Here is a 20662-nt window from a genome sequence, read left to right on the forward strand (position 1 = left end):
AAGGTCTCCTTACCATCTCGGCACAGGAAGGCACCGTGGGGAATGCGATGTGTGGAACTGGGGCAGCTTTCAGAAGAGCAGCGGCCACAGAGATCTGCCTAAAGCGCCAGACTGCACAACAGACAGCTGCTGCAGGGGTGGGGCAGACGGGATGTAAAATAGTGGCCCCAGACATATGCTTTTCTGTCTCAAAGCTGCATACTTGAATAAAGTACACAAGAATCTCAGGATTCTTCTATGTCACTTCCAGATGAGAAACTCTGACTCAAGTCAAACAGGTACTTAGGTTCCCTTCTGACAGGCTACAACGATCTGGATTTTGACAAGAGATGCCCTCCCACCACCTCTAACACACTATGAATGTCTTGTTGACAGACGTGAAAATTACAACCTTCGGTGGCATACTAAGTTAGGTTCCTGAGTTTCCTGACAGAAAGTCACACTCCTACAAATTCCGCACAGAAGACTAACGTAATTTATGCTTTTTAATTTATGCTTTTACCTTGAGTTGTATGAATCATGAGTCATGTTCTCAGAGCTCTCATCGGAGTTTAGAAAGAAAAGTAGACACAGATCTGCAATAACCACTTCCTTTCAATCCTTAGAAAAGAGATCATTATAATAAGATAAAGATAACGTACCCTAAGGCTGTCAACTCAGAGAAAGGCTTCTCTGCACTTCTAGTTTAGCTAGATTTGTAGAGACCTGAATCTTTGGAAATCTATGTTAAAGAAACGTGAATAAGTCTTTCCAAAAGTTTAAACTTGGGTCTCGTTTACCCAAGAATGGAACTTACAGGTTCTGGGGGGAAAAAGCCATTTTCAAACTGGATTCAGTAATGCATGATTATAATTCCCAATATATTAACCTTCAATTTTCCCATCTTAAGCAAAAGCCAGAATTGAAACGATATGCAATTACATCAAAATCAATCATAATTAAGATGACACAGGAAGCTAAAACTTACTACAGTCAATACCCTGAGGTGAGGCATTGACACCTTTATATTTCTTCCCAAATTTGTTTCCTCAGCCAACTTTAAGACCTCAGATGAATTTTCTTACTTATTCGGTCTATATTTTTATCAAATCTGCCATCATAAGTATAATGCAGATTCCCTTGCTACTAGCAGACAATTACAGGGACTTTACCACATCGTTATTATTTCATGAGCTGTGCTTTCACTACACTCATCAAAATAAACTATAAGAAGCCTTGAGAAGATAAACCTTCAGTATGGGCAGTCTTCCTCTTAGAGATTTTGTTCCAAATGGTTGCCTTGAGAAACAAGGCTGTGTGGTAGTTATATTATCCATGTACTCATTAACCTATAACATAAGTGAAGTTTATTACCAAGAAATAGCTCTTGATCACCACGAATAATGCTTTCATATGCGAAAATGAAGACCTTCAGCTGCCTGGCGGGGAAACGGAATGGGGGTATTCTGGGCACCAGAACACTGCTAATGCTTAATGACTGGAAATTGCTTCTACGGTAAAACTAATTATCCAGAAAGCGTGCTTTGGGAATCCTTAAGCCTCAAATCTGTAAATAGGCCACAAATGTTTTTAAGAAGGGGTAGTGGTGAATGTATGTGTGTAAAGAAACAGTGACTGGACACATAACTACCTGGCAACAAAGAAAATACCAGCAAGGCTCCAGGCGAGGATTATCCCAAACATCATTCTGGACCTACCACAGCTGAGGCGCCACTCAGAGGGGGAAGGACAACTTCCATCGGAAGGCACAACACCAGGAGGAAAGAGACGACTTCACCTTCCTCGATTATTGCCACAGCCCAGATCCCAGGGCCAGGCCTGACAAAAAGTTGGTATGCCTTATGTCTGGCTTGAGAAGAAGATCTAAACTTAAAAACGAAACACGTGATATTTCTCTGCTAGTCACATAACAGGCGTCTTAACAAGGGCGGGACGAATAACTCAGATAATTTATTTGACTGGATTTTCACCGAGTGGAAAGCTGCATATAAAAGTATAACCATACCAAAGAGAACAAGGCAAAGGCTGGGTCATCTGCTTCTCAAGTGGAGAAGGCTAATTACCAACAAAATTGGGAAGGCCATCTGAAGTGCCCAGAAGCAAGTTCATTCAATACGTCATTGGCAACTGACAATCCCCTGCTAACATAGAAAACAAAGCAAACAAAGCAAAGAAAACCTAATCAATGGAAACCAACCTGACAATAAACTATAATTAAAAAAAAAAAACTTAATCAAGGGAAATTAGACTGACAAAAGCTGCTTAATGGCATAAATGCAAAATAACCCAATATGCTTCAAAATACCATGGCTGGGAACTGAAATACATGTCAGGANCGGAAACCAACCTGACAATAAACTATAATTAAAAAAAAAAAAAAACTTAATCAAGGGAAATTAGACTGACAAAAGCTGCTTAATGGCATAAATGCAAAATAACCCAATATGCTTCAAAATACCATGGTTGGGAACTGAAATACATGTCAGGAAAGGAGCCCAGTCCATTAACTATGTTCTTGGAGGAAGCGTAACTGACGAAGAACAGACATGAGCACTGACAGGCTACTAATTATTTGGTCTGGATTAGGTCATATTCTAAACACAGCCTTATAAGCCTTTCCACACGGACTGGCTCTGGTTTAATATTATAAGCTAAATGACTGGGAACCTTGGTAAGAGAAAGACACAAAGATAATAAGTTCATCTGGTAGAGGTTTGCTCTTTTCTTTGAGTTTCTACTACTTTTTCTATGTATCTTAATCCTAGGGTCCTATACTTTCTTGACTTAAGAAAATCAAAAGTCCTAGTATCCTGGAAATATCCTACAACACAGGTAAAAAACCTGGGACAGAAAACTAAAGTTATTATGTTTAACTACTGCTTCTGTCCCTGAATCTGGACAGACAACCACGCCTGAGAATTTGGCATGAGCTTCCTCTTTCGGAGAGAATTACAGGTTCATGTGTATTTCAGAAGATAGCTGAGAAGGCGACGAGGCTGCTCACGACGTTCCCTCGGTTCCCTCACAGAACGGTGGCAAAACTGCCACAGAGAAGGCTTACAATGAAGCCTCCCTCAGGGGTGAAGCCTCCCTCAGGGGTGAAGCCTCCCTCAGGGGCGTCTTCCCCATGCCTTCTCCCTTTCCGGTCTTGCACCTCCCAGCTCGAGCCTTCCCTTCATAAGCCCCTCTTCACAGCACCTATCATAATTCCAGTCATCTCAGTAATTAGTAGTATCTGTCTATCCCCTGTATCCATGAGGACAGGAACTACGTCTGTTCGTTCCACCAACGGAAATGAGCCCCCAGTGCCTGGCACGTGGCAAGCAATTTCTGTTGGATAAGTGAATGAATGAATGAATGAACGGCCACTCCGGGAAACAAAACGTAACCATGGGGTAGGCAATCAGTTGAACATGTTTCAACACCAAAACACGTACTCCTGTCCTCTAAACCTGAAAACAGAAGCTTTTAAGAACTCTACTTTTTTCACAGAATATTAGAAGGCAGGTAGAACATTAAAAAAAGAGAGAGAGAGAATACTCACTGGTGGGGGCTTCCTTCTCATCTCAAAAGTGCGTGTGGCACCAAAACTCAGCGAAGCAATGATGGGACATCTCCCGAGCGCAGGTTCGTCATCACTGTGCCAGTCGACACTGTCTTTCTCATTTCGGTAAAGGTTGCAAAGCAAGGAGTTGAAGGTGTGGCCGGTGTTCTTTTCAATCTGGTCCTTCAGCGTGAGCAGCACGGGATGCCACTGCGGTCCGCAGGCCAAGAGAAGGGTGGACACAGTTGGCACGAGACACAGGTGGCAGCCACATGTGAAACAGGAAGGGCCGAGTCAGTCTTGTGTACAACAGGGGCGTGGAATAAGCCAAACACTTGGAATGCAATAACCAAAGCAAGAGGAATAGTTTAATTCTCTCCCATCATTTCTATTTTGAAGCAAGTTGACCCCTACCATTTTATGAAGGTACGAAAATTTGGTACAGCATTGTCATGAGGACCACGCCTATCTACCCATCTCATCCCTTCTGTGTTAAAAACATGACCCCACAAAGAAGCCAGTGTCATTATCTTCAGAGCGGTCACCTCAGTGAGTCATTAAGGCTCTGGTGCCGCAGCTGACGGGCTGCCAGGTAGCTGGTAGATACAGACCCAAGTCTGAGGAGTCAAACAACTTCCCTGCTGGGTGGCCCTCTGTTCATTCGATTTCTATTTTATCATGAATGACAAAACTGCTTTTTAAAAAAGGTATTTAATATTTCCAGAGTGGCTACCTTCCTAAAAATAGGACCTAAAGGGAAAAAACAGTCTACAGAATGGAATCATGACATGGCCTTGATAAATACATGGGCTGTGAACTACAGTTTCAACAGATTCCCCAGGCTCCCTCCTGAGCACCGGTTCTCTTTTGCAGTTTGTATTTGGAACACACCTTCCCGCCACGTACACCACAGGACCTCCCGCTGTACCTGGGAGCCACAATCAGCATGGCTGTTTCACTTGTTACAATTCTGTCCTTCCTCCAAGAAACCCCAAGTGCTTTACAGACCTTCCTTTACGACAGTGGTTCTCACACCACTATCAAAAATGATTGAGGTCTCCAAAGAACCTCTGTTCTTTGGCTACAGCAATGAGGTTTATCATATTAAAAATTAAAACTAAAAAATTAAACTATCACAAAAATACAAACCCATTACATGTTAATGTAAATATTATCTTACGAAAAATAACTGTATCTTCCAATACAAAAAAATATCAGGAAAAGTAGCAGTGTTTTGCAAATATCTTTAATGTTTGGCTTAACTGAAGACAGTTGATTCTCCTATCTGCTTCTGCATTCAATCTGTTACAGTATATTGTTTTTGTTGAAGTATATGAAGAAAACTGGCTTCACACAGATATGTAATTAAAAAACGGAGGAGTCTTTTCCAGCCTTTCCAAATAACCATGGATATTCTTTGATATTATACCAAAACTCAACAAGTACTGACTTCAGATAATCTGAAACCATTATCAACAAATTTCTCATATTGTTACATTTAAATCCATTGGGTCAGCCTGCATTTTGAATGAGTCTTAATCCTGTCTGATTCTATAACATCAAGCACTGGTCATGTGGAAAATATTGATCCCATGAGTAATGCAGATCTCCTGACACATTTCATTATATAATATAAAAAAATCATATCCATTAGTATTACCAATGATCTCATCAGAAAAGACTAAATAATAGGAAGAGATCAGGCTAAAAGTGGCAGATGAGACTTTCTCCAAATTAGTAACTTTGCTTGAAAACTCAACTTTTATAAGTAACAAATCCTATCTATTGTTCCACTTGAAGTGACACTTCATTCATTTATGAGAAAACATCTGCCAAATACTCAAGCCTGAATAACTACAGTCTGTTAGTTGTTCTTCCAAATAAACATGATCCATGATGAAAGCAGGTAGTTCAGCTATAGCTTAAACAATCTCACAAGTGTTCTTCCTTGAGAACCATCATGAGTGGCTTTGTAGCAGGAGTGCTTTATGCATACCTTCCATTTCACCAAACTATTCAAGAGATATGAACTCAAATATTGAGATTTAATAAAAGTAGTAATGTTTACTGCTTTGAGGAACATTCTTAAACTAAATCAGCTTTTTTTTTAAACTGGAAGTGCGTGGTGGTGAAGAATCCCATGATTACTAGTAGAGTCTGGCGACAATGCCCTGACTCATGCTAACATACCAGCAGTTCCATCCACCATTACTTTTGTATCGTCCATGCAAATTCAACACAGTGAAAGTGCCATGTATCATATAGTCTTAGTATTATTCCAAAGATAGTTTTGACCTGTGGACTCCCCCAAAGGATTTCATGGATAACCTCCAGGTATCCAGAGTCCACTTTAAAAACTCTACTTTAGAGAACCCCTTCAAAGTCATGTTCAATGTACAGCAGTGAAGGAATGCACATTCAGCGAGGCAAGCATAATATTCTAAGTATATCCCATGGCTATTGTCAGGTAAAACTGCTAAGGAAGCATATGTGGGACTCACTCGGCTTTGCTGCGATGCTGACATTGTGATAAACTGGGGCTCCTTATTACGGATATGAACATTACATTCTAAAGCAGAGGATTTTTCAAAATAAACAACCTAATAACAAACCGAACTTAGATCAGTAAAACAGAAATGTTATTAAACTAACCTACATTCAAGAGAATGAATGTAAAAGTGAAATTCCACAATAATGTTAGCAGGCTGTATTTCCTATTTGTTTTATGGCCATTATCTTCACGGAGATAAAGATCAGATGCTAGAATTATACACTTAGCAAGAGAAACAAGAAAGTAAAAGAGGAAGATAGCTTTTCTGCAGTGTGACTGGGAAACTAATTAGCACCTCCCGGACTTGCCTCGGGACTGAGCACTGTGATAAACTCCAAGTCTGCATTATGTTTCTAAGTGGGCATATATTTTTACTGGCTATTTTTGGTGGTGAAGTAAGGAGAAAAAAAGGGGATAATGAACTAGAGGATTAATTTAGACTCACCAACCAATACGCTATATACAGATCCCTCAGAACTCAATGTCTAAATTAAAATTCAGCATCATCTCACTGTTCAGTGAAGGCATTCTATCCTTAAAAGACATCTGAGGAAAAGAGTATGAGAAAATATGAATCACAGAAGTAAAAGGACCTATTCAGTAGATTTCAAGAAGTATTTTGTAGAGTCTTAGGTACCATAGAGATGTGCCTCTGGGAGCACAGGAAGATAGAGGAGGGGTCAAGCTGGTGGGACCCCCAGCCAGTCAAGGCCCTCCTTTGTTTTCACACACTGGGTTCAATGAGATTTAGTTCAAAACAGACTAAAAGAAGTTCAGTAACATCTGACTGAATTTGCTCCTGTGCTTTGGGTTATTAAGCTTGAGGTAATAATTTTACAGTTAAAATTAAACAAGGACCTCCAACACACATATATACCCTTAAAAAAATCTAAGAAAAAGGCATCTCTTTTGATTTTGTTCAAGATGGGATATAAACAGACTAAATCTGTTAACAATAAATACAAAGTTATAAGAATTAAAGAATTTTAATTTGATAACCTTAACATCTAACAAAAAAGTTTGCTTCAATAAATTACGGTATGTACACACAGATTACGGAACACTACATACCTATTAAATATGATATAAGAGACCATTCAATGATATATATTAAGGATACAGTTAAATGAAATGCAGTATACCTACTTGGTATTTTCATAGAAAAACTCTCTTTATATATTTACCTTTAAAAAAAAAAAGGACTGGAGCCAAACATTAGGTGGAAGAATTACCCAAAATTTTAATATTCTTCACGCTTATCTATAGCTTCTAAATTTTCAATAAATTCATACTACATACATTACAAGAAAAAGACTCACTAAAAAATTCTTTTGAAGGGTTGTCGAAGTGTCCTCAAAGCGTAAATGGCCATTCTACTCAGCATATCTCATGGGCCTTATGTTTATTCTAAACCAGTGGTTCTCAGCCAAGGGTAATTCTGCACTGCTCTCCCCTCCCCCCCCAGAAGTCTGGCAATGTCTGTAGTCATTTTTGGTTGTCACAACTGGGTGAAGGGCGCTTCTGGCATCTACTGGGTACGTGTCATGGATACTGCTAACCATCCCACAATGTACAGGACAGCCCAACAACAAAGAATTACCCAGCCCCAAATGTCACTAACACCAAGGTTGAGAAATCCCATTTTAAAAGATGAACCAAAATGATGACAAAGAACTTCTTCCCTAGAGCCTGTTTAACCCTCAACTTCTCTGCTTTGGCTGTTGACAAGAAGGTAAATTAATTCTGACAGAAACATGGCTAGCCATCTGTTGGATTGATCTAATTCTGCTCTCTTCATGTTTCCAAATCAACCTCATATATAAAGGGTCTCAGCCCTTCCCCGGGTCACATTCTAAATGCAGCCCTATGAACAAAGGCATGCAGCCATCTCCTTATGTGAAAAAGCCATGTCCCCACTCCCATCCCCTGTCCCTGAACAGCTTAGTAAAGTGGTAGTTTAGTATAACAAATTACTAGAAGCTCTAAAATGTGTCATATTTCTGTTTATCCCAATGCCATTAAGCAAAACTCCATTTTCTTCAAAGTCTCTTTCAATAAAGCATAAAATTATTTGCCAAAGGGCAAGATTCCAGGAACTAAACAGGGAGCTATTTCTTGGACCTTAACTCTATCCTTTGGACAAGCTTAATTTATATACTAGAATCTCTTTGTCTACTGTCATGGAAACTTTTAAAAACAAAAGAAGTGGTAGAAGTAAGCCAAAGCAATGATAAGATGATAAGCCTAAGAACTACAGCCACAGAATGAATACAAAGTCAACAAGAAAAATACCAGATTTTTTCACAAATGGCAAAAGAGCCTGAGAAATGGAAGGAGATGTTCTGACCTCAATGGTCACTCATAAGAATTTGGCCCCACAGCAAACGTGTACGAGGGTGTACACAGAGGGCTATGGCCAGAAAAGCTGGGAAAGGGGCGGGTCTGAAGAAGTGGTTCATCTTCCTGAAACCCTTGAGTCAGGTTCCAGTTTCTTCTAGTTCCAACTTTTTTCTCATCCTTAGAGTTTACCTCTAGAGCAAAAAGCACATGAAGAGTGACCAGCACCAAGTCTCAGTGTTTGACCCCAGAGGACTTTTTAAACTAGGAACCATCATGCAGTTCTGCAAGTAATACTCTGCTATTTTATAGGAGCTACATTTACAGTACACAGTCTATAAAACCATACCAACAAGAACATTCCAACATACGTGCGAATTTGGTTCCATAGTGATTCTTGAGTAAGTGTAAGGAAGTTCTCCATACCATGCTGTAAGTCTTGGTTGCTTGTAAGTAACATCTGAGAAAGAAAATACAGGGCCTTTGAAATACTTTAGCGCTATTTAAGGTGTACCTACTGAGCGCCATGCAATGTGCAAGAAGCTGTGAGAAACACAAAGGCAGAGTTAAGATGGGCTGTGACCCACGCGTCTGCCTTGACATGGGATTCCAGGAGCAGAATGGGTAAGAGCTCGAAGAAAGAAGACAAGAGAAGGTACGATGGCAGAAGCCGTACTGGCAAAGGCTCTGAAAGTATGTGTGACTTGTTTGTTTCAGTGATGCCATAAACAAGAGTGGAGTCACATTGCAGAAAGGTTCAGGTTAGAGAAGGCCTAAAAAGCAGGATATGGAGTCTGACCCCTCATATGCAGGAATCCGTGGGCCCAACATCCATATAAGAAACAAGACAAACTTCATCCATGTGCCGCCTCGCCTATTGGTTTTGATACAATAAAAAGTGCTCTGAGCAACCACAGCATGTGGCTGATTGTCGTCACATGTCTTTGACGTCCAATATATCTGGAAGGGGATTATCCACAGATCTGCTATTTTCCCCACAACTGACATCAACCGCTACAATCAGAAAAAGAGTTATAAAGGCAGCTACCATTCACTGAAGGCTTACTATGTCTGTACCAGTCATTCTGCTGAGCACTTATCATGGATTATCTCATTTAATCCTCACAACCATCGTATAACATAGGTATTATTATTATTAGTCCATTTTACAGACCAGAAAACCAAGAATCAGAAAACTACTTAACTGTAATTTGCCTAAAATTAACAATTACTTTGAATGACAAAGCAAGCAATCCAAGACAAGCCTGCCACTGCTGTGAAATCTCTGGGAGTTAGGAGAAAAAGCGGACTCCTATTCTGATGTCTGAGTCCCACAAATGAAGCCAGTATGCTCTGCCTCTTTCATTACAGAAAGTCTCAATTCATGCAATGTGCCGGAAAGTAAATTGTACGCTAGGGCGCCGACGCCCTCCAGTGGCCACCTCCAGTCCAGCAGCTGTGCGCCTGTGGGTGCCCGTGGAGGAGCAGGCTCTGAGTCCTGTCATCCTTACAAGCTCAGGAGTACAAAAATACTGAAACGAAAAGACACTGGACTCTTCTAGCGAAACTAAAATGAAGATAAAAAGCTGGTAATAAGGATCATAAAAGAGCATATGTGGAACAGAATCAGACAAAAGAAAGCTCTGGAGGTTTCTATGAAAAAAGAGGGAAGCTGGGGCGCCTGGGTGGCTCAGTTGGTTGAGTGTCCGACTTCAGCTCAGGTCATGATCTCACAGTTTGTGGGTTCGAGCCCCGCATCGGTCAGAGCCTGGAGCCTGTCTCCAGATTCTGTGTCTCCCTCTCCCTCTGACTCTCCCCCACTCATGCTGTCTCTAACTCTCTCTCAAAAATAAATTTAAAAAAATATATATTAAAAAAAAAAGAAAGAAAGAGGAAAGCTGTCACTATTTGAAGTAATAACGGTAGTGAACAAACTCAAAAAGACAGAAGTATGTCAAGCACAGGTCAGCCAAAGCAGACATCCTCTGGCTCCCTGAACTGCCACCTCCCTGCTCCAGCCCGTTCCCTGACCTCTAGGCCTTTCACCTGCTCTTTCGTCTGTCTGCAGTTACTCGTCCCAAATCCCTACGCATCTGTTTAATTAAGACTGGCTGTGATGAGGGGCGCCTGGATGGCTCAGTCAGTTAAGCGCCTGATTCGGCTCAGGTCATGATCTTATTACGGTTTGTGGGTTCGAGCCCCACATCGGGCTCTGTGGTGACAGCTAGCTCAGAGCCTGGAGCCTGCTTCAACTTCTGTGTCTCCCTCTCTCTGACCCTCGCCTGTTCACGCTGTCTCTCTCTCTCTCCCCGAAATAAATAAAACTTAAAAAAAAAAAAAAAAGACTGGCCATGGTGAAAGAAACAATTGTAGGAGAAAACATTCTAGAAAAGGAGACCAAGTGGCAACAAGGGCAATCTCAGACACGTGCTTACCCTCTCTGATGCCGGTCCTCTGTTTCCAGGGAACAACCTCACAAAGTTGTTCTAATACCCAGTCAGCTTCTTTTAGGTCAACAAAGCCAGGATACAAACACACCCTGGATGAAGAAAGAACCATTATTAGCTAAAGAACACAGAAAAGATAGGCTAGTCTCTACCCATTAGTGAAGTAAGTTAATTTGGATGCTTCCTTTCATGGGTACATGAACTCAACCTACCACACCTCCCATGGCAAGATGCAAAACGAACTTTCATGTTAAGACAAATACGAGGCAATACAGGAAAAAATGCATGAGAGCTTCTACAGACATTACAAATATTGCTCCACCACCACTTGCTGTGAAACTTTGGGCAAATTATATAATTTCTATGAATCCTGGTTTTTCTTATCTGTAACACAAAACTGAGATCCACTTCACAGGCTCACTGTGAAAAGTAAACTAACAAAAGGCCTGGCCCTGTGCTATTTTAACAACTGGCTGTCTTCTGAGACTATGCCAGTTGTAGGGAAAGTGATCAATTATGACTGTATCAAAATAAACACTTCCAAATGAAGGTTCTTTCTGTCACTGAATATATGCTTATTTCAATAATGCCAAGTCACCTCAAAATCATTCTGGATAGCCTTCTTAAGAAATGTGCTGGGTCACTTGGGTGGCTCAGTCAGTTAAGCATTCGACTTCAGCTCAGGTCATGATCTCACGGTTCATGGTTTTAAGCTCCGTGTCAGGCTCTGTGCTGACAGCTCAGAGCCTGGAGTCTGCTTCGGATTCTGTGTCTCCCTCTCTCTCTGACCCTCCGCTGCTCACACTGTCTCCTCTCGGAAATAAATAAAACATTAAAAGAAAAAAAAAAAGAAATGTTCTGAAAGCCCTTGGAACATTCTGTCCAACTTCACTCTCTGGAGCGTGCATTTGATTTTCTGAAAGAGTCAAAGCTCACCTTGAAGCCATGCCTGTTTAACAATGAGATGCGACCAAAATAATGCAACTGGTTTTCTTGCATTGACTGTTAAATTTGCTTTAAGAGAGGTTCTGAAGCTCTAAGCAATTCATTTAGACATGCAAGTTCTGATATATTTATTTTAAATGGCCTAATTTTCTTATAGTGACTATTAGTATTCTCATGCATTAAGAGGATGCTTCCAAAATTTTCATTTTAATGATTAATGCCTACTTTATCCTAAATTGTATATGCTTTAACTTTACTGAAATCTACCTTAATGTAGATTAAGGATTACTTAATCTATTTATGTAGATTAAGGATTAACATATTAAAAAACACGTAGTAATATGATTAATGCGATAATAAATGAAGCGATGCATATAATGTAATGTAATAAGAATAAAATGGAGCACTCAGAGCATAGAAATTGAGGCTAGGTCATCTCTACTTTTAAGTTACTATGTGGTACTGGGAAAAAGTACTCAATCTCCTTGGGTCTCATTTCCTCACCTAAAAAATTACAGAATAGTTACTATATCTGACAGAGAGGCTGTGAAAATGTTTTGGAGTCAGAAATTCTATATAAAAAGAGATATTACCAAAGTCTCACTCCTCGCCCCCCTGCCCCAAGATTTTCAGAGGCATAAATTACCTATTTCAAAAAAGGGAGTAGAACATTTTAAGAGACTGTTAACATGAAACTAATTATAGTCACTTTCCAGGGAGGATTCACTTACCTAGACACACCTGTGGGTGACACGCTGATATCATACACACCTTCTTTGCTATAGAAATCAAGGAAACAGACTCATTAGCATTAGGCAAAATAATACACTCCACCCAGTGGAAGGGTTGGGCTTTGCAGTTCCCGAACTCCTGGTCACCAGAATCATTTCACACTGAGGGTGCACTGTGAGGGAGGCATAATCCCACCTTCTTCCACCACTGAGATAAAGGGCAAGATGGTGGCAGGCCACTGATGTCATTGGGAATTGAATCCTGACGGAGTAAGGCCATGGAGACAAAAACTGGGATGAAATAAATTCTGATTCTACCCCTCTGTATTTCATCCACAATTGAGGCTGATATGGTTCAGAAATCTATCACACAAAGGGGTACCAAACAGCAAATCCCTTGGAGATCCTGCAAGAGGTGCATTTAACAGGCAGCAAGTACATCTCAGGGCTGTGGGCTCCTGTTGCTTTCAGGTCCATGTCTAATGTGGTTCTTGCCTGATTAAAAAAGGTTCCCCACCAACTCTTCAGCCCTGCATTCAAGGTCCCCATGATGTAGCTCTACTTCCTGACAGCTCCCACCCACTCATGAGCCTCCCACCGCTGTCTGGAATCTCCTGAATACACCACCGTATTTCTAATCCTGCTTTTCTACAAGCTGGAATGTCTCCCTGTCATCCAGCACCCGCAATCCTATCCACCCGAACTTTGGTCCCACGGAAAATTCTAATCCATCTTTCAAAATCTCAGCTCAGTCTCATCTACAGCACTTTCCTGACCATTAATCCACCCAAATAACGTTAACCATCTCATCCTCCATGCTGCCAGCAGACCTTACTACAAGCCTACTGTTTCACACTATACAGTATTACAATTTACCTGATTATACATCTATTTCATTTACTAGACTGTGGGCCACTGACAGGCAAGGAATGGGTGACCGTTGTTTCCCTGTGCCCAGCACATAGTAGATGGGCAATAAAAGCCCAGAATTTAATCAAATGTGCAAAAGTACAAAACCATTCCAGATGTGCAAGGTGGTGAGGTCTGCAGTGAGGAAACCGACAGCCAGACTGCATAGGTGCCTAGGCCAGAAAGTGGCGTCAGATCCTCCCTGACAGAGGTAACTCACAGAAAACAATACAAAGGGACAGGGTTCACATAACCTTCTGCCATGTGAGACAACAGTTCGTGATATGTGAGCTGGGCTCTCAGGCAGATGTGTGAGCCCCTGGGAGCCAAAACGTAGGCAGGGTTACCATCACACAAATGTACCATGTCTCTAAATGAGCGGCCTATCACTTCCCAGGGCCCAAACACAAAGTTTCAGTGTGATATATTCTGGGCCACACTTAGAAATTGGCTCAGTTCAAATATGGGAGACATTTCTGGCCATTAAATAAAAATCTAACATAGCTAACTTTACACAACTAGAATTAACAAATGCTGGGACCAAAAAGGAAGTTTTGTCATTTTGCTGTGACTTGAATATTCACAACTGCCCATTTTTTCAGCCTGAATGTCCCACATGTTCCTTGTAATAGGTTTCATGGTTTTGTTTTTTCTCTTTATCACCAACGGAGGCAATGTCACACCGGTATTTATAAAGCGATCAAAGACTGTTAGAGCTACCACACTCTGCCTTCAGTGATCATGTGGTCCAAACCTTTATATCAAACAAGGAAACGAAAGTCCAGAGAGATGGCCCCAACATACCTAAGGACTAAATAATGGCAAGGCCACAACTACATCCCCCCCCTTTGAAAGTATGATGAGCTGCATGTTAGTTTCACATTTTTCTAAACAACACAAATCACCCTGCAAATAGCCAAACAGCCTAACAGACTGTTCATGAGCAGCAACGTACAAACACTAATTTGTTAAAGTGAAAGGATGCTTTCTACTGGTGATTTATGTACATCAGATGGAAACTGAAAAGTAGGAAAAGAGAAGTCAAAGCATCTTTCGTTAATTTTGGAAAAGAATATTTTATATGCTGACCAGTATAAGAGGAATTAAAAATTAAAAAGGATATTTTATATACAGATCAATATAAGAATTTAAATTGCTCTGGAACAAGTATGTAAATATTCAAGGCCTTCTAGATTCCTAACAGCTTTCATAAGCATTGCTAGTCGAAAGGACCTAACTAAAGTCTTCTCAAAAATCCATGCCTCAACAACTCAGAAAAAAACCTGCCTTCTTTTTTTTTTTTTTTAAAGTAGGCTCCACACCCAATGTGGAGTGCAGTGTAGGGCTTGAACTCACGAACCTGAGATCAAGACCTGAGCTGAGATCAAGAGTCAGACACTCAACCAACTGAGCCATCCGGGTGTCCCCACTCTGTCTTTACTAGGAGATATTTTCACTTACTATCTGCAGCTATCTTCATGAAACAGGGTCAAGACATCTACACTAGAGTCAGAGTTCCACGTACAGGTACCTTGTTGCATTTTCCACACCATCAGCAAATTGCGAAAGGCTTCCCAAAACACCAAGTTTAAGGCTGTCTAAGATACAAACATGCCAGCCTAAAATTAAGATAGTAATTGGGCCATTATCTCTTCCAGATGGAAAAAACTGGGTGAGTGAAAGATCTGGGCTCTCCATTTTACTATGGGCAACCAATGCAGAAGGCAGCGAATTACTTACTCAATCACTCGTGGCTCTGGGACTCTGCGTACTACCTGCAAGGAAACAGGCAGATTTTACTTCTGGTGTGATCCCTAACCCTCAGAAAGGCTTATTTGCAGGATTACCATATCCTCTCATTTCTGACAAAAATAAATCAAGTTTAAAACTATCCTTTTTTTTATTCCAAGCTCTTCCCATGCCACTAGAGACCCTTGTCTGCTTTTCTTAGAGCTACTTCACAGTTACTAGTGGGCAAGAAAAAATTTTAAAAGTACAATCAATCCATTTTCCGAGCAGCCAGTAATTCTGGAAAAACTTTTCCAGGAGATTTTTTAAAATAGAAGACATACAAAGAAATAAGTTTTAATCATTATTTTCACAATCACTACTACAGCAAAATGCCGGATTTTAATCACATGTCCCATGCTACTAAAAAGAGTGAATCTTTACCGTTTCTTACAATTTTTCCCCCGTGGGGGGAAAAAAAGCTAAAAATCAGGCATTGTAGTAGTTGAAAATGTCAATCCAATTCCAGAGATACCCATTACACTAGTACTAACGACAGCATGAGTTTAGGACTGTTAGAACTCAGACAACCGGGGCCCCTGGCTGGCTCAGTCAGTTGAGCATCTGACTTTGCCTCAGGTTATGACCTCATGGTTCATGAGTTTGAACCCTGCGTCGGGCTTTGCACTGATAAGGCAAGGCCTGCTTAGGATTCTGTCTCCCTCTCTCTCTGCTTCTTCCTTGCTCATGCATGTATGCTCTCTCTCCCTCTCTCTCTCTCTCAAAAATAAGCATTAAAAAAAAGGGACGCCTGGGTGGTTCAGTCGGTTAAGCATCCGACTCTGGATTTTGACTCAGGTCATGATCTCTCAGTTCATGAGATCAAGCCCCGCAGAGCCTGCTGAGGGTTCTCATTCTCTTTCCCTCTCTACACCTACCCCTGCTCACTCCATCTCTCTGTCAAAATAAATAAACACTAAAAAAAAAAAAAGTACTCAGATAACCAGTGTAAGCACTAGTCATGGTATAACCCCCTTGCCCCCAAAGTGGGACTATACACAGCCATGAGTTGGGAGCAGCCTCTAAAGGGTCATCAGACACACTAAGGAGTCTATAGTCCACATTTCATTATTATTATAGGCCCTGCATGCTCCTTTCACTAGAGAATGTATTCAGTCACTATTCGAGCATCTACTGTGTGACTAGAGCTTCTTACAAGCAAACCCCTTAGTGCTGGGAGAGAAAAAGAATTTACCTCCTGGGGTTCTCTGAACACAAACTGTGTGTCCAAAAGATGATGCTCCTTGTTTGTCCAGGTCTGACCATGCCTTTGGTGGAGATGGCTCTTTGCCGTGGTGGCTAAAGTAAGAGCAAGAACAGATTCAAACCAGACTCCAAAAAGTCTGTTCTACTGAGCAAGAGCCAATAGAATCTACCTGAAGATCACCTATATGACATCTAGGAATTAGTAATGTCTGTCAAAGACCCCAAAATACACACTGTAAGGTTTGAGAGCAGGGACTAAGTATGAGGAATACTAAATTATCAACCCTCAAAAACAGATTGCCATCAAGAAAATCAAAGTACCGACTATGTGTTAAATAATTCCTTAACATGAATGGAAATACAGATGCATTCACACGCGAGGTCCCCACAGGTTCTTGCCTGGCTGAGCGGCGGCCTGGCTCTTAGCAGGGCCAGCCCAGGCTCCCTGCACGCGTGCTCGCCGTCTTTTGTCTTCCATGTCCATCAAACAGGCTTCTGCTCTTTGCTTTCAGAACACTTCATTCCTGATTAAGACCACACAATGGTATCTGTTAAAAAAAAAAAAAAAGTGCTCTTAGGATTGTGAGAGCGTGGACTACCTGAGGGAGTGATCAGAATCCCTTCAAGCGCAATAGCAATCAGAGATTCTACATAAAAACCACTTCTGGGGGCACCTGGGTGGCTCAGTTAAGCGTCTGACTTCGGCTCAGGTCATGATCTCGCAGTTCATGAGTTCGAACCCTGCATCAGGCTTTGTGCTGACAGCTCAGAGTCTGGAGCCTGCTTCGGATTCTGTTTTTCCCTCTTCCTCTGTTCCTCTCCTGCTTGCTCTCTCTCTCTTTCTCTCTCTCTCAAAAATAGAGATTTTTTTAAATAAAAAAAACAAAAACAAAAACAACCCACTTCTGTCACCACAATGTCTCAATCAAGAAGCCTACTAAGTCACTTGGGATTGCTGGTTTTAATGTTATTCTAGGATCTATCCTAAACCATATTAGTCTTATTAGTCTCCAAGGTAGTGTAATACTCCCTCACCAATATGGATACTGAGAAACAGGCTCAGACTCGGTTTCCAAGCGTATTCCATTGTAACTAGCTACATCAAACTTCCCTGGAAGCTCGTTAAAAATAACCACAGCCTGGGGCGCCTAGGTGGCTCGGTTGGCTAAGCATCTGACTCTGGATTTTGGCTCAGGTCATGATCTCACGGTTCGTGGGACTGAGCCCTGTGTCTGGCTCTGCATTGAGTGTGGAACTGACTTGAGATCTTCTCCCCTTCTTTCTGCCCCCCGCCTCAAAGTAAGTAAATTAATTAAATTTTTTAAAAATGCCCATGGCCTGTCTCAGAAGATCTGAGTTAGGATTGATACAAGTGTTTGTCTTTGTGACACGCACTGTGGGAGATGGCGGAAAGTGGGTCTGTATGAGGACCACAGGGTTAAGTGGCTCACTCAGGAAATCAACAGAAGGTGAATTAACATTCAAACTTTATTAACTTCCAGTTTTCAGTTAATTGGGGGGGAAAAAACACCTCATAACGGTCAGTGATCCTAATTTGGAATTTTTGCCAGTAAAGTTTTAGCTCACAGCAATCACAGGGATACAGGTACAGAAAGACAAAAACAGGGAGACTCACGGCACATGTTCAGAAACTACGATCCATTTCTTCACTGATCTAAGAAAGCTTCGCATCTCAAGTTCTCAAATGTAACCAGCTCATCTTACAGCTTAGTCAGCCCACCGATTTCCAGATCTTCCCAGACCTTCTGAGCTGAGATGGGCCCAGGAATCTGTACGTTTAACAAATTTCCCCAAGTGGCTAAGTGTGTAGTGCCTTCTCATTTAAGAGCTGGGGAGATGACGGAGACCGCCATCTGCCCAAAACGAGTTAATGGCAGAGTCAAATACTGCCCCTCCACTCCCACAAGATGTGCAGAGGAAGCTTGCATTTTCCCTCAACTGGGACCACAGAAAGCTCTTAACACGGCAACTGCTGTCTGTTCACAGGGGAGAAGTATGTGCCAGGGGGCAGCTGTTGGAAATAACAGATTTCGGAGTCCCATCCTCGACCGGCGGATTTTGTGGCGTTCCAGAAACTGTTAACTAACCCCCACCTTCCACCCTGGGATTCTTTACCCGCATGAAGCTTGAGAACCCTGAGGAAGGCAACCAACCAACCAACCAACCAAATCATTAGGGCTCGGGCGCCAGCCTGACCCGCTTTGAACCTAAGTCTATCGGTTCCCAGCTGCAGGACCCGTGTGAGACGCCTTCACCTGCCTGCGCCTCGGTTTCTTCTTCTGTTAAGAGGGGAACCAATACTTCTCTCACCGTTGAAGTGAAGGTTAAGTCATCCTCAATGGCGAAAAAGGCGGGTGCTCAGCAAGAGCGCGTAACTTTCCCTATACTGGGCTCCCCTCTTCCAGGAGCCCCGGGATACGGTCCCGGAGGCAGGCCCGGAAGGGTCCCCGGGGGGTGGTCCCCATGCCCCCAGGTACCCAGCGGCGGAGCCGGGCGCGCAGCTTACAAACCTGCTCGGTGCCGGCGCGAACCCCGCTGTCCCGGGGCGGCTCCGCCGCCTGCGGCCGGGGAACCTGAAGAGCAGAGCACCGGCTCCAGCAACCCGCAACCACGGGCCGCGGCGGCAGGCAGTTCCTCTTGACGTCACGCGCCGCCGCCGCCGCTTCCGGCGCACCCGCCCGAGTCCGGGCAGCTCCGCGTTCCCTGCGCGGGAAGGGCCGGGTCGCTGAAGGCGCCGGTGGGAGGGCCGGGGTTGGACGCGAGCACGGATCCAAGGTGCTCTGGAGCCCGGTGAGGAGGGGATATGGCGAGGGTGGGAATGAAGACGTGTTCCTCAGGCCAAGGTCCCTCTGGACATAGCCCCCCTCCACTCCACCCCTACTCCCTCCCCCCGAAAGCCAAACTGCAGAAGTCTAAGCGCCAGCATCCTTGGTCTGTGCGGAGTGACAGGGACCCTGCGGGGCTGGTGGAAGAGCGACGGGGTTGGCAAACCAGGTCGTGATGTGCTAAGTAAAAGGATTTGAATTCTACCCTGAACCCATGGAGAATGTAACATGCGCTTCCTTTGTGTCCCCGTTGCAGCCTGTGCACAGTTCCATCAATAACACAACAAGCCATGGGACCACACCTTCTTCTCCACGGCTCTCCATTGCTCACCAGATTTTGCTTGAGTGAACAGACCTAAGTGTCAATCCAGACGACACCATATACTAGATGCATACTCTAGGGCGAGTACTCCATTGCTTTATGAGATTGGCGTAGCTTTTGTTGAGAGGGTTAAATGTGGTAATTAATGTATTTAAAGAATTTAGCAGGATGCTTGAAACACAATAGAAACTCAGTTAATACTAAGAGTGTCTTCTCTTCACCCCATCTGAGTTTTTAGGAAGCATCTTTAAAATGACCATGTTAAACCACGTATCTTACAGTGTGAAAATAGCAAACGTAGCACTGAATTTGATGGTTTTATGTGGCTTATTCTCTAAGACCTACCAAATAGTAGTCACTGTGAAATTCTTTAACATAAGGCTTGTATTAGATACTGCTTATCTGCAAAAGCTCAGTGTACCCCACCAATCTAATCTTCAGAGCATCCATCATTCTTCGTTATACTTTGTGACAATGAAGGAAAATGATTTATCCTAGAAAGTGGGCCAGACTATAATTTTTACCTTTTTTTTTTTTTTTTTGGTCCCCATCAACTAGTAATTTGTCATTGTCTGTTTCTGGTTCAAGAACCTTGACTTTGTCTTCCAAAGAACGCCATTTCTTTCTTTTCAGTGATTACGGTTTTGGAACAGGAACAAAGAAGTTTGGATTGAGGAGTCCCTAAAAGTAGTGATTAAAACATCTTCAGCCTCCAAGTAGAACATTTCTCAAAAATCAATCAATCAATGGCCTGCTTTCTTCCATAATAATTGCATTTTTTTTTTTACTGTTTTATTTATTTCTGAGAGAGAGAGAGAGTGTGAGCAGGGAAGGGTCAGAGAGAGAGGGAGTCACAGAATCTGAAGCAGGCTCCAGGCTCTCAGCTAGCCGCCAGCACAGAGCCTGACGTGGGGCTCGAACCCACAAACCCTGAGATCATGACCTGAGCCGAAGTCAGACGCTTAACCGAGCCACCCAGGCGCCCCATAATAATTGCATTTTTAACAGAATCACCTACATTTCTTGCAAGTGCTCA

The 20662-nt window shown here is 42.4% G+C and overlaps 1 protein-coding gene across 6 annotated transcripts in view; it reads right to left on the bottom strand.

Moving 5' to 3' along the window:
• ALKBH3 (alkB homolog 3, alpha-ketoglutarate dependent dioxygenase) overlaps positions 1–19102 on the bottom strand; it is a 34656-nt gene extending 15554 nt beyond the window's left edge. For 4 of the 6 annotated variants that reach the window (XR_013335885.1, XR_013335884.1, XM_077767462.1 and 1 more), the window contains exons 1-8: positions 18990–19102; positions 16858–17006; positions 16448–16551; positions 15205–15239; positions 12556–12603; positions 10868–10971; positions 8804–8892; positions 3545–3754 (exon numbers count right to left, since the gene is read on the bottom strand). Coding sequence is in view for 4 of the 6 variants with exons in the window: in XM_077767462.1 (XP_077623588.1) it covers positions 3545–3754; positions 8804–8892; positions 10868–10971; positions 12556–12603; positions 15205–15239; positions 16448–16551; positions 16858–16942 (675 nt within the window). In the remaining 2 variants the exon portion in view is untranslated. Of the gene's footprint in view, positions 1–3544; positions 3755–8803; positions 8893–10867; positions 10972–12555; positions 12604–15204; positions 15240–16447; positions 16552–16857; positions 17007–18789; positions 18944–18989 lie in introns of those variants that run through there. The other 2 variants (XM_077767463.1, XM_077767464.1) reach the window with 2 other exon arrangements.
• Positions 19103–20662: the final 1560 nt, after the last annotated feature.

The sequence above is a fragment of the Crocuta crocuta genome, unplaced genomic scaffold (assembly GCF_008692635.1).
Source record: "Crocuta crocuta isolate KB4526 unplaced genomic scaffold, BGI_CrCroc_1.0 scaffold330, whole genome shotgun sequence".
Lineage (NCBI taxonomy): Eukaryota > Metazoa > Chordata > Mammalia > Carnivora > Hyaenidae > Crocuta > Crocuta crocuta.